We start from the raw sequence: 12,212 nt of genomic DNA, 5'->3' as shown, positions 1-12,212 counted from the left end.
TCAGCGCCAGACAAACACAACTTTAATTGTCTGACACACCTTTGCTTTTTAAATTCACAATGGCTCCCGTGTGTTGCTTATTGACGGTTCAAAAGACACAAGCATGATCTCAATAAACACCTAACGCACTGAGGCTGACAGTCCAAAACTGCTAAACTTGCTAAAGCTAACTTCTTCGCTGGTCTTTTGTGAGGGGTTTCAGCACCGTTACCAGGCAACCAGCTCCGCTTCTTCACGCTGCCAGTCCGGGTCCAGACGGTCAGCGCTGCCGTGTAAACTACATTATTAATGATGTCGCAGAAACTAAACCTGTCCGAGAAGCCATATGTCAAGAAAGAAAGAGGGAGAAATGCTGTAGCTGGTTTCAAGATGATGTCAGGAGCAGGAGGACGGCTGTGGACCGGATCAACTTGGAACTAAAGAGCCGTAGGACCAGTTTATAACCACAGTAAGTTACTGCAGCCAACATTAAATATCACACCATGAGATAGAAAATATTGCATAGACTTGAAAACCGCAGCTGAGTAGCTTGTATTACTTTCTTGTAGAGCTTTCACAGTACTCACACATGTGGTCTCTCACCCATGATGGGAGGTACATTCACTCAAATACTACACCTAACAATTTTATCATTCTTTGCATGAATATTTCCATGTTTTGCTACTTTTTACTACTTTCCCTCTACTCCAAATATATAATAGAATTTGCTTTATTACATTTATTTGACAGATATAGTTATTAGTGCTGAAAAATTCATCAAAATAATATCAAAACAGCAATGTAGACAAGTACAAAATAAATGTTGGTGAGATTGTCACAACATATTTTTATATATGAAGCATTGTGTTGTTGCAGACTTGCCTCCTATAAATTACGTTCTCCAAACACAGGAGAGGATGCTTCTTTGGTACAGACTGCAACAAAAATCACATCATAATTTCAATATATGCTGATTTTTATTCTATTTTTTGTGGGAAATAAATCACAATTGCAAAAAGATTTTTCTTACATGTTGATAAGCCCTACTAGCTAATATACTTTCCAGATTTTAAGTGCAAAACTTATGTTTTTGCAATATTTTTGCATAAATGCATAGATCAAGCTACTATCATGATAAAATGCATGTATGAGAACATATTTTAAATCAAATATTTCCATGATATAGTATTACTACTTTTATTTACTGTAGGAATTAGCTAGAAATCCTCTGCTGCTGTCTCTCTCTAAAGTCACACAACACCTTTCACCCACACTCATAATTCACTCACACACACCTTAAACACCGTATACACTCATGTCACGCAAACGTCTGCGCACACAATGTGTTAATTGTTGAATAATTGACAGCTTAGCACATTTTCATCCAATGTTGTCAGTTCATATGTTACGTTGCTAAGTGATGAAGCCGGTGCTCCATCCTCCTTTCTTGAATGGAGTGTCCACTTACGCTTTGTGTTGTAGAGAAAGTGTCCATGGAGGGAGACCCAGAAGAATCCGATGAGGACGTTCAGGGCGATGACAAGCCCACTGTGCTGTGGGAGAAGCACTTTGAGCAGAGCATCTTTGTGGACCTCAGTGAGGATGAAAGTCTGCACTTCAGTGATCTGGAGAGTTCTTTAGCTTTACGTCTGTCCCAAACAGAGTCTGCAGCTTCTGAGGCCAGCATCCATCTCAGTGGTAAGTTTAAGTTCTCTAATGAGTTTTTTTTGTATCTGTCAAAGAATACAGCATGTTCTCTGAATATAAAGTTTCAGAACAAGTCACAGTTTTTCGGAAATGTACTAAAAGGTCCAAACATAATTTCTATTCCAAACAATGGAAAGTGATGTGGCTTACTTTGGATATGTTACAATAGCAGTAAGTGAAATCTTTTGTTTGTGTTTGGTTACTTGTAATATGACAAACCTAAAGGTGTTGAAATGGAGATGAATGTAATGACATACTGCATGTTCACAGAGCCACAGACTAAATGATCACTCTCGTTGTTAATAGTTGTCAGTCTTTAAAAAAAAAAAAAAAAAAAGTCATCGCAAACAGGCCTAAATTAATCACTGTCACCCTCTAATTAGGTATTTATGTAATTTGCGTTCTTTAATTTGCAGGGAGCGCAGAGCTGTCGCCCTTAAATGAAACCTCCTCAGAGATCAGCAGCGTCAGCAGTCAGAGTGTGAGGGTGGAAAAGAGCAAGACTAGGAGCAGCAAACTGCATGTGTCTGTCCAAAGACCAAACACCATGCAAGACCAGGGGTACGAGGACCCGGGACAAAACACCAGCGATGAGGATCAGGAAGACCTGCCTTTTGATGGTGACCTCAGAAGCCCCTACTTCAACCAGACAGGAAGCTCTGAGGAAAATGGGAGCTCTGATGGAAGATGCACTGTTCATGCAAGCCCTGAGCTTCCTGGTCTGTTTGAACTGCTGCCAGAGGATGCCAGCTGTAAACAGGAGAACTTTTTAGAAGCTGCCAAGCCAAGTGTGGTTGCTCTACCGTGCCCTGGTCCTATAGACATTAACCAAGTGTTGCTGCAACACTTTTCCCAGGAGGAGCTGCTGCGACCAGGCAGACTGATTGAGGCAGAGACCCTGCCGGAGGTGTCCCTGCTGGAGAGCGTGGACGACACTCTCTTTAGCTTGGCTCCAACATGCAACAGTGCAGCTATTTGTAGTAACCACACCGAGAGCTGTCATGAAAAGAGTAATATTGCATCAAAAAATACAAATTTAAAAGGGGAGACACAAAAGGAAACTGATCATTTTACATCTGCTGCTGCTGACAATGATATGTCCGGCTCTGTAAGTACAGAGTCAAACCAGTGCAGTGGGGATGTCAGCGCCGAAGGAGTGGAGCAGGAGGAAGCAGAAGAGGATGATGAGGTGCAAAGAGTCCCTCTGCTGCGAACAAGATCCTTCAGTGAGATGAAGTATGGCCAAGGCCAAGTTCACTACCCCCTCCCCGACTTCTCCAAGGTTGCCCCTAAGGTAAAAATCCCCAAAACTCCAAGTGGACCAGTCAGATCTGTACCTCAGTGCCAGAGCACCATGCACAGAGCCCAGTCTTCTCCAGTGATGTTAGAGGTGATCAGCAGAGTCCTGGAGGAGTCAGTCCAGCCATCAGAGAAGCCATATGTCTTCAAAGATGATGACAAACAGTCTCCTCCAGCACTGGTGCATCACCTGCAGGTAGAAACCTTCAAAATCGACTTTCTCTTACTTGTATTTCGTCATACCATGGCATAGCACTGCTTTTAGACAAGACTGAGTGTTTTTGAGTGTTCTGAAAAGAGCTATACAAATAAAATGCATTTATTATTATTAAGACTAACATTGAACTTGCCTCTAATTTCTTAAGGCTGAATATGATAAACTACTAACCAAGTACGCCGAGGCAGAGAACCTCATAGACCAAATGAGACTGGGAACCAATGTAAGTTATCTCTTCTCGTCTCTTTTACTTTTGTTTTGGTGGGAATCATATTTGCTTTTAGAAATCCAAATGAGTTCAAAATCAGTTTCTCAGTACAACTTACCAGTTGATGGGTCTCTTCATCTAGGCTCAGCCCTCCTCAGAACTGATGCTTGATTTAGAGCACGATGCTGACCATCTTGATGCTGATCAGGGTGAGTTAGTGGATGGAAGCCATCTTGGAGCTCCTCACCTTTCACCACCAGGTACGTTTCAGTGTCTGACATTTGATATTATGACAAGTCAACGCTTTGCTGCCCTACCTGCAAATAATGCAGTGAAGTGCAACTAGTATCCACAGAGAGAAATGGAGCCAGATGCCATTATTCTAGCTACGCAAACAGCTTTAGAAATGGAAACATTAATCTGAATTTGCCACAGTTGATGCACCTGGTTACAGATAAAAAGATTTCTAAAAGGCTCTAATCATCCTAAAATAAGATATTGTGGCAGTAAAAATCCCAGAGGAGGAATCTAGAAGTTTATAAATGACGTTTTTCCTAACTTGTTTGTCTATTTTGGTGCCGTGTTAGAGGTTAATCATTACAAAGTAACGCACAACTGTAATCTCACTAGATTTGTCTGTAATGCAGCAATATAATGAATTACAGCTCCTAAACTCGTAATCAGTAATGAACAGTTACCAATCAGTTACAGTACAGTCAACTGCCTGTACCATATTGATTCTCTTCAATATGCAATTGAGCCTTTTTCTTGTTTCAATATTTTTCAGTTAAATGTTCTTCAGACTGATTTTTACCAGCTTTGCTCTTGGCTTTGTGATAACATTGTATTAAAGAGATCAAAAGAGATTAAGATTGTGCTCATATTGTCTTCATTAGGATAAGAATTTGAGCTGATATGAGAGCATATGTGAGGTTTAACGCTGTATTGTTAACTTCCAATAATGTGACAATGCATCTCAGGTGATGCTGCAGAGCAATGCAAAAGTAATGTGACAAATAGTACAATGAATTCATTTCTAAAGAAAGAAAAGAAGTAAAGTAATGCATTAGTTTCTGAAAAGGTGACAAGGTGTAATAAAATGCTTTCTTTGAGTAATGAATGGTGTACTGTATCACTCCCGTGTTGGTTTGTTTTCAGAAAACTTAAGCAAAAAGGTAGAAACGACTCTCAACAGCACCGTTAAGGAGGCGACCACAGCTTCCTCAAGCCAGCCTCAAGATGATCCCAGTGACGGGGAGAGAATGACCACCGAGCTAAGAGACATCATCAGCCAGTTCATACAGAAGGTCAGTTTGAAAGTTTTGCAATGTCATTTATTAATAAAATCTTAAACCATTTCTAAACTTTCTTCTATTCAGGTGGAAGAGTTCAAATTCAGTGTAAGCACCAAGACTGCAAGCACAGAAGAACAGCAAATGGTAAAAACTGTTGCATCCCACATATGCTAGTGGTAGTCCAAATAAAAGACTACCACTAGTAAAAAAAAATGTCTTTTGCCAGATGCTGAGGAGCATGATGGAGGCTCAGGACCAGCTGGAAAGGAACTACATGAGTAAGAAGGACGAGCACAGAGCTCTGGAGATGCAGAACTACATGGGCCTGTCGAGGAACACCGGAGCCTTCGACCCAAACAGGTTAAAGAAACCTGCAACTGTGTGAATGTGTCAGTGTCATGTTTATGTATCCTTTCATGTGTGTGGATATTCATGTGTGTGTGTTGTCATGTGTGCAGACTAGTGGAGGGAGACATATTCAGGATAGGGATGCACCTTGAAGACATAAAGGAGATGATAGAAAAAAACGTGTGTGAGCAAATTTCTCTGCCCAACTCATCGTCCACTCCCACACCTGTAACAGCGTCACAGCATGTGAAGTCCAGTCCTCTCTGCATGCCAGTGTTTTCATCTCCACCATCCCCGCATGAGGTAAACACACTCACTGACACCATTACTCTCAACACACTCACTGCTTTTAGCTGCTGCAGCACCAGAGCTCTAAGAATTGCATGTTTTGTCACAGCTCAATAAAAAATATTGGATACATTGCCATGAAATCTAAGACCCACTGTGACTGGTAAAAATACAGTGTAGTTGCAGAAACCCACCACTGTATTTCAAAATGATGTCCTTTACTCTGGGAAGAACTGAATTTCAAATATCCACAATACATATCCACTCGGACTATTAAATATCGGTCACGTTGGGATTTTAAAATATCTTAAACTTAGTTGACTTGTACAATCCAAGTTGTACTTTTCTTTAAACACAGCTTGTACCAGTAAGAAGATTATTGTACAGGCCAGTCCGTGTCCTTTCAGATAGCTGTTTTTCTCTGTCTACACTCACCGAACGTTCTCTGTTTGACAATTCTGCTATTTTTTCCATTTTCAAGGGCCAATAATTTTTTTTTAAAAAGGCCTCTGTAGGAGCCTTCTTGATCTGCTGTAAACAATGTCAGTGTCCTCACCAGATTTCATTGCTCTGGGAGTTATGCTTTTATTTTTTGAGATAATGAATTCTCAAACTGGCTTTTTGAGGTGACACTTTTTTTTGTTGTTTTTGTTGTTGTTTCTTTCAAGGTGAAAATTCCCAAATCTGGAAACATGAAATTCTTCAAATTCTGCCAAAAATATTTTATAGAACTTAGTTTTGGGACCCAAATAACAAAGAAGTAATCAGTCATGTGACAAAAATTCAAGGACTTTTCAGGTGAACTTCAGTGTGCTTACACAGAGCAGAAACGAGACAAATAAAGGGGAAAAAATATTTAAACAGCAAAATATCAAAATTATGTTGAGTCTCCATATTTTTCTCAAGTACTGGTAAGACTTGTAGATACCTAGAAATATGCTGATTCAAGTTTTTTTTCAATTTTTAAAAATAAATAATCAAAGAAATTCAGCTTTTGTGTCTTCCAATCACCCAGAAACTTAACAAAATGAAAAATAAAATGATGTTTTATGGAGCAACACTGTCAATTCTGTTCATCCAAAACTGACCAAATACCTGCAAACCTAATGGCAACCCTTCAGCCTCAGCTGCACCAGCTGTGCAAATTACTAAAAAGTTTTGCAATCTAACACTCTGCTCCTTGGCGATGGTAAACATTATACCTGGTAAACACGAGCAAATCGCTACGGTGATGTTATCAAACTGAAACTAATTTTACAATCTGCAAAGATGCAGATTTTTCTATGATAAAGCACAGAAGCATTTTTTTGGCTTTATTTGTGACAAATCCTCTCCTGGAGCAGATGCTGAGTGTGTTCTGATGTTGACACTAATTGTAAATTATCTAACTGGGTTTCATGTTTCAGGGGCCAAGTGCAGGTTTTTCCACTGTGAGCGATGAGATGGACGTACAGAGAGAAGAAGAAGGAGAAGAGAAAGAGGCCAGTGAGGTCCATATAAATGGTCGACTAGACCAAAGCAGTGAATTCATCACTGATGACCCCCTAATGAACAATTCTGGACGTAACAACCATCAGTCACGGTACCAATAATATTTATCTTCATATGCAATATTTAGCATATAAATTCCTAAAATAGACATTTCTCCTGTTGAATACTATCCCGTAATTGGGAATAATGAATGCTTTTAAGTTTCAAATATACAAGTAGGTCAACAGAGTGAAGCAAACTGTGAACATAGTAAGTAACTATGCACCAGTGTTTATTATACGCAGAAAAATGAAAGTAGTTCTCCTGCTTGGATACATAAACATACTGTAACACACCACTTCATTGTGTCCAGCTATTGATGCTTTGAGTGGTGCTTGCGTATGTGTTTGAGCTCATACAATGGAGACGTTTTCAGCCTTCCTGTGAGCAGATACTGTTTCAGGTACGGTGTTGGTGTTAGGTTCCACTGGGCAGGAGGAACACAGTGTTTGGATCTGGGTGTGCAGGTTCTCCTCTGTCCTTTATCAGGGTCTCACTGGACTCTCTGGAGGCACTGAACATCCACACAGCTGAGGATAAGGAAGGCGATGAAGAGAAGAGGAGCTCTGTTCTGTCAGAGGTGATCGATCACAGGGACATCTTAGCAAACCGGGATGGAACCAGTTCAGCATCAACACAGAGGCAGCAGACAGCCGGCAGCTCAGTGTTGTGGTATGATGGTGTCCATGACCTTCTAAAACAGCTGGTTATGACTCAACTGTGTTGTAGTTCTCTCTGTCGGTTTTCCTTTTAATTGATGTGTGACTTGTGCATGGAATCCATTACAATATGAGGGAGCTGTTTTCCATACAGTCTGTACTGTCATTCTAAAATAATAATATTTATTTTTTATCATACAGTACTCTTCATGTCCCACTCTTAAAATGCTACTTTTCCCAACAAAACATTCAGTCCTCACTAACTCTCTTCTACAGATTCTATATATTTAAATATCTCATGTGTTGTTTCTGCAGCTGTAGCACCCTGGATGGTGTCCTGAACCTAAAGGGTGAATGTGATCTGGGTGATTGTGTGAGTCTGGCAGTGGAGGTTTCCAGCTCGTCTGATGCACTCAGAGACTCAGACGGTCGCAGCCTCTCAGAGCCTCCTCTCAACACCTCACAGGTCAGTCGCAGAAGTGTGTTGGCTTCTACCAGGCCTTAGAATTAAAGTTTAATACCACACAACACGTTTTTTTAGGGATGCTGTCTAAGTGCAGCAGTGTGTAGGATGCACAAGCTACTGTATTTTAAATAATGTTGTGGTTTTCGAGGTGCAGAGGATTGTGAGTCCAGAGACAGACAGTGGATTTGGGAGCTCTTACTTGAATCAGTCAGCCTCTGGATGGTTTCAACCAAATCTTCTCTCACAAAGGTACAAATCAGAGTATTTTTGTGGCTGATCCACAGTCACTTTTTTGATATCACACGGATTTCACTTCAGAATCTTAAATTTGATCTGCTCTTCTACAGCGGGCACTACCAGAATGAAAGTTTAAGCAACTCAGATAGTGAAGACTCCTGCTCCAACCTGCAGACAACCATCCATTCAGCTGCCCTGCCCGGCCACCAGTGGGCCGACACCCACCCTTCTGTCCAAACACAGCACTGTGAAGCAGCAGCTGCAGTGGAGCTGTGGGTGGAGAGTACCACTAAGGAGCCTTCAGGCTGTCTGCAGGGTGACTAAACCTATCTTCAAGTTCACTTTTTTTTTGTCATCTTGTCTGGTTAATACTGAATTGATGAACTCTTCTCCACAAAACAGGATCAGACCAAAATCTGCCTGCCCAGCTTCATCTATCTCAACCTCTACTCAGCTCAGCCATGGATACTGAAGACAGAGGCAGCCCGCTGTACTCCTGCTCTTGTAATAAGTCAGTATGTTAAGGACTACCGCACTGCTAAAAACTTTAAGCAGTTTTTTCACCAACATGGATGAAGACCAAATCATTGTCAGTTGCTCATCTAAGTATGTGTGTGTGTTCATGTGTGTGTGACCAGTGAGGCTATCCTGGCCTTGCAGTCAGAGGTTTCCAGGCTAAAGAAGGACCTGGAGGTGGGCTTAGTCCAGCTGCCACACTTGGAACAAAAGATGGACTATCTCACCTCAAAATACAGACAGGATCGTCAGGAGCGCAGGTCTAAAACCAGAATTCACCAAAGACCAGCCTGTAACAGGTGAGAATCTGATCCTCCTGGTTAGGATGCATTTATGGGATGTTTGGGATGACTCCCATAGACCCTACCTAGTAAAGATGTGCATGTTTTTATGTTTGAGGACAATAATGTATGAGGCAGGGCAAGCCCATTATGGCCATTTTATTATAACCTCTAGTGCTGGGAAGTCAAGCAGCAGAGGTGTGAGTAACCTCAGGTCCAGTAAGGTGAGGATAGAGGACTGGATCTCATCAGACATGGACCTCAGCAAGAGCAAAGGTACTCCACCACCATCTAACAAAATTTAAAATACCGCTGTTTCTAAGTCGATTTCTCAGCATCTGTTTATGTGTTTGCAGGTGGGTCTTCCACCGTTTAATTCATTTTGTTCATTTTCTCTCCAGGCACAGGCAGTGGTAATACAAGTTGCTCTGAAATAATGACGCAGGAAATAAACTCACCTGTAGGGAGCAGGAGAGGTGGCAGAAGTTTGTGCTCAACAACTGAGTTTCAATATAGACTTCAGGAGACGACACAAACCGACAGAGGTCAGAGCTGTAGTTACAGCAGAGAACATTCTGTTTTTTATGCGTATTTGTGTGGGCGTATTCTATGGAAATGTGACTGAACTGAGCATCACGTTTGCCCTCTTGTAGGGACAGTGGGAAATACCGGTTTTAAATTAGAAAATAGTGGAAATTCTGAAAGCAACGTCAAGCAAAGAGCACAAAGTAAGCAATCTTTTCATCTGATTTTTAGAATAGTAAAATGAAACCAATGCCAGCTTTTATGAAAAACCACACACAAGTAAGATCAAGAAACCTAATCCAGGAAAGCACGTAAAATAGAAAATACGTATTTTCTGAGCTGCACTATTCAAAACATAATTGCTTTGGGAGAATAGTGCACCGAAATTAATAATGTAACTTAAAATGCAAAAACCATGACTGTCGATACGTATAGTACCGTGTATTATTAGAGTGCACGCTGCTGAATCTTTCATGTTGATCTAACCAGCAGCTATCATGAAGAGTTTCCACTCCAAGGATAGGTGGGCTCTTCTCTCCTCTCCGTCCCTCCAGAAGCCTCTCCTCCAGGTCAGCTACAGTTCCTCCAGCAGTTTGCCAGCCAGGTAAAACACATATCATCTGTGCAATACCAGCACTAACTGCAAGGTTACAAATAAGTAGTTTCACATGAACTTAATAAAGACAGTGTCTTTGAAAAGTATTCATAACATGGAATCATGGTCAATGTAATTTGGCTTTTTTGACAAGAATTTACAAAATCTCATTTAGAGTTCATCACAGGGCAGCTGAAGTCAACTAAAAGAAGTTGTTGAGGTTCTTTTGTCTGATGACACCAAAATGGAGCTTTTTGGCCATCAGATTAGATACTATGTTTGGCAGACATCACACCATCCCCACTGTGAAGCATGGTGGTGGCAGTGACATTATATACTGATGCAGGCCCCAAAAGGCTTGTAAAAGTAAAGGGTAACATGAATGCAGTAAAGTATAGGGAAATCCCAGAGGGCAACTAGTCTTCAAGAGAACTACGACTTGTCAGAAGATTTTTTAGACAACAAGGTGAATGGTCTAGCTAGAGTGGCCAAGTCAGAGCTCAGACCTCAATCTAGTTAAGAACTTGTGGCTGGACTTGAAAAGGACTGCTCCCTCAGGTTCCCTGTGCAACCTAACAGACGTTGAGAAGTTTTGCAAAGAAGAATGGGGTAAAACTGCAGCGTCCAGATTCACAAGGCTGATTGAGACCTATCCATACAGGCCTAGTGCTGTAATTGCGGCCAAAGATGCATCTATTAAATACTGACCTAAAGGATGTCAATACTTGTGTGGTCACTTATTCTATGTTTTGTGTTTTTAATTAATTGACATTATTTCCTAGAAATCTGTTTTCACTTTGGCATACTATATTCTTTTTTTTTTTGTAAATTATTGTCAAAAAAGCCAGAATAAAATAACCATGATTCAATATTGAGGGGGACAATAAAAGGGGAAAACATCCAAAGCGAATACTTTCTGAAGGGACTTTATATAACTCTGTCTTTCTTATTATCTATTCATCTATCTTCAAGCTATAAAATGAGGGAGCCACCACTGCAGTCCATGTCCCACTATAGAAAACGTTCCACCCAGTCAGACTCAGCACTCCTGCCCAGCAACGTCTACTTCCAGCGGACACTGTCTCCAGCGTCAGTGGCCTTCAAGACCGGCAGCAGGACGAGCAGACGCAGCAGGACCAAGGTCATCTTTTAATACGTGTTTCTGCTGTTTTCTCCACATACAAGAACATCAGCTGTTCATCTTAAAACAGGGGCACAAGTAATTGCTGTGAAATATATTCATGCTGTTCAGCTTAAAGGACAGTTTCCTTTGGTTTCCCAGGAGGAAGACATGAACAAGACTCTGGATCAGGCTATTGAGGTGGCCCGCAGCATGAAGAGGACCACTGACCACATGGCCAGGAGACTGTCTGCTGACTTGGCCAAAGCTCAGCTGCACAGAAAACTGCACAACATGCAGCCACTGGGGGGCAGAAAGCACCAGGCTTTATAAAACCCACAGAACTGATCAGTTTAAATGGTTATCATACATCTGCCAGGAGTCCATACAAGACCGGGGGTTCATGCAGCATTTATCTTATTAATTACATCTCTGATTTTGAGTTATTTAAAGACACACATTTGTACTCAGCTTGTTTTGTTTTTCTACATGTTTGTATATTTATAACAGGCACAGAAGCCTAAAATTGCTTGAATCACTCTGCAAAAATCACATTTTGGTATAATATTGCCTGTGTATTTTGAGGTTTGAGTTGATATTTTTGCTAATTTTGTTTGTATGGCATGTCTTTACATTCTGAATTTTGAAAAAAAAAGAAATTAAAATGTTACCAAAACAAATCCAGTACATCCACTGTATACACTACAGTAGGCAAAATGACTAAGTCAGTAATGTATGCATCTATAAACGAGGCTAAATTCTGTCCACCTGAGAGCAACAGTAACCATTACAGTACAATGTGACTCAGCAATAAACTTAAACTTGATCTTGATCTTTTTATGGAGGTCTCTGCCAGTAAACGAGTGTCACCTAACACTTTTGCCTTTTAAAAATTTTTTTACTGATGTCCAAACTGTTAGTCATCCAAGGCACACAAAGAGA

The 12,212-nt window shown here is 40.9% G+C and overlaps 1 protein-coding gene across 3 annotated transcripts; it reads left to right on the top strand.

Moving 5' to 3' along the window:
• The first annotated feature begins 28 nt into the window (after window positions 1–28).
• LOC111567656 (protein AKNAD1) lies at window positions 29–11,950 on the top strand. 3 transcript variants are annotated; one of them, XM_035947537.2, is made up of 22 exons: window positions 30–448; window positions 1,462–1,677; window positions 2,103–3,181; window positions 3,351–3,425; window positions 3,553–3,670; window positions 4,569–4,717; window positions 4,790–4,849; window positions 4,932–5,065; window positions 5,164–5,356; window positions 6,748–6,923; window positions 7,361–7,543; window positions 7,846–7,996; window positions 8,151–8,245; window positions 8,344–8,549; window positions 8,636–8,744; window positions 8,872–9,048; window positions 9,206–9,306; window positions 9,432–9,575; window positions 9,684–9,758; window positions 10,048–10,159; window positions 11,123–11,291; window positions 11,433–11,950. In XM_035947537.2, the coding sequence occupies exons 2-22, from the start codon at window positions 1,473–1,475 to the stop codon at window positions 11,601–11,603; spliced, it is 3,882 nt and encodes a 1,293-aa protein (XP_035803430.2). In that variant the 5' UTR covers window positions 30–448; window positions 1,462–1,472; the 3' UTR covers window positions 11,604–11,950. The 3 variants fall into 3 exon arrangements, with proteins under 3 accessions (XP_035803431.2, XP_035803430.2, XP_023124682.2); XM_023268914.3 differs by having other exon boundaries at window positions 10,045–10,159; XM_035947538.2 differs by lacking the exon at window positions 9,684–9,758 and having other exon boundaries at window positions 29–448.
• Window positions 11,951–12,212: the final 262 nt, after the last annotated feature.

This window comes from Amphiprion ocellaris, chromosome 10, assembly GCF_022539595.1.
Source record: "Amphiprion ocellaris isolate individual 3 ecotype Okinawa chromosome 10, ASM2253959v1, whole genome shotgun sequence".
Lineage (NCBI taxonomy): Eukaryota > Metazoa > Chordata > Actinopteri > Pomacentridae > Amphiprion > Amphiprion ocellaris.
Note: the sequence above shows the minus strand (reverse complement) of the source record. Positions and strands in the feature narration are given on the sequence as shown.

Coding starts and splice junctions, on each gene's coding strand:
- LOC111567656 (XM_023268914.3), top strand. CDS start 1,473: ATGGAGGGAGACCCAGAAGAATCCGATGAGGACGTTCAGGGCGATGAC. Junction 1,678..2,102: donor GGCCAGCATCCATCTCAGTG/GTAAGTTTAAGT, acceptor TTTAATTTGCAG/GGAGCGCAGAGCTGTCGCCC. Junction 6,924..7,360: donor CGTAACAACCATCAGTCACG/GTACCAATAATA, acceptor GTCCTTTATCAG/GGTCTCACTGGACTCTCTGG.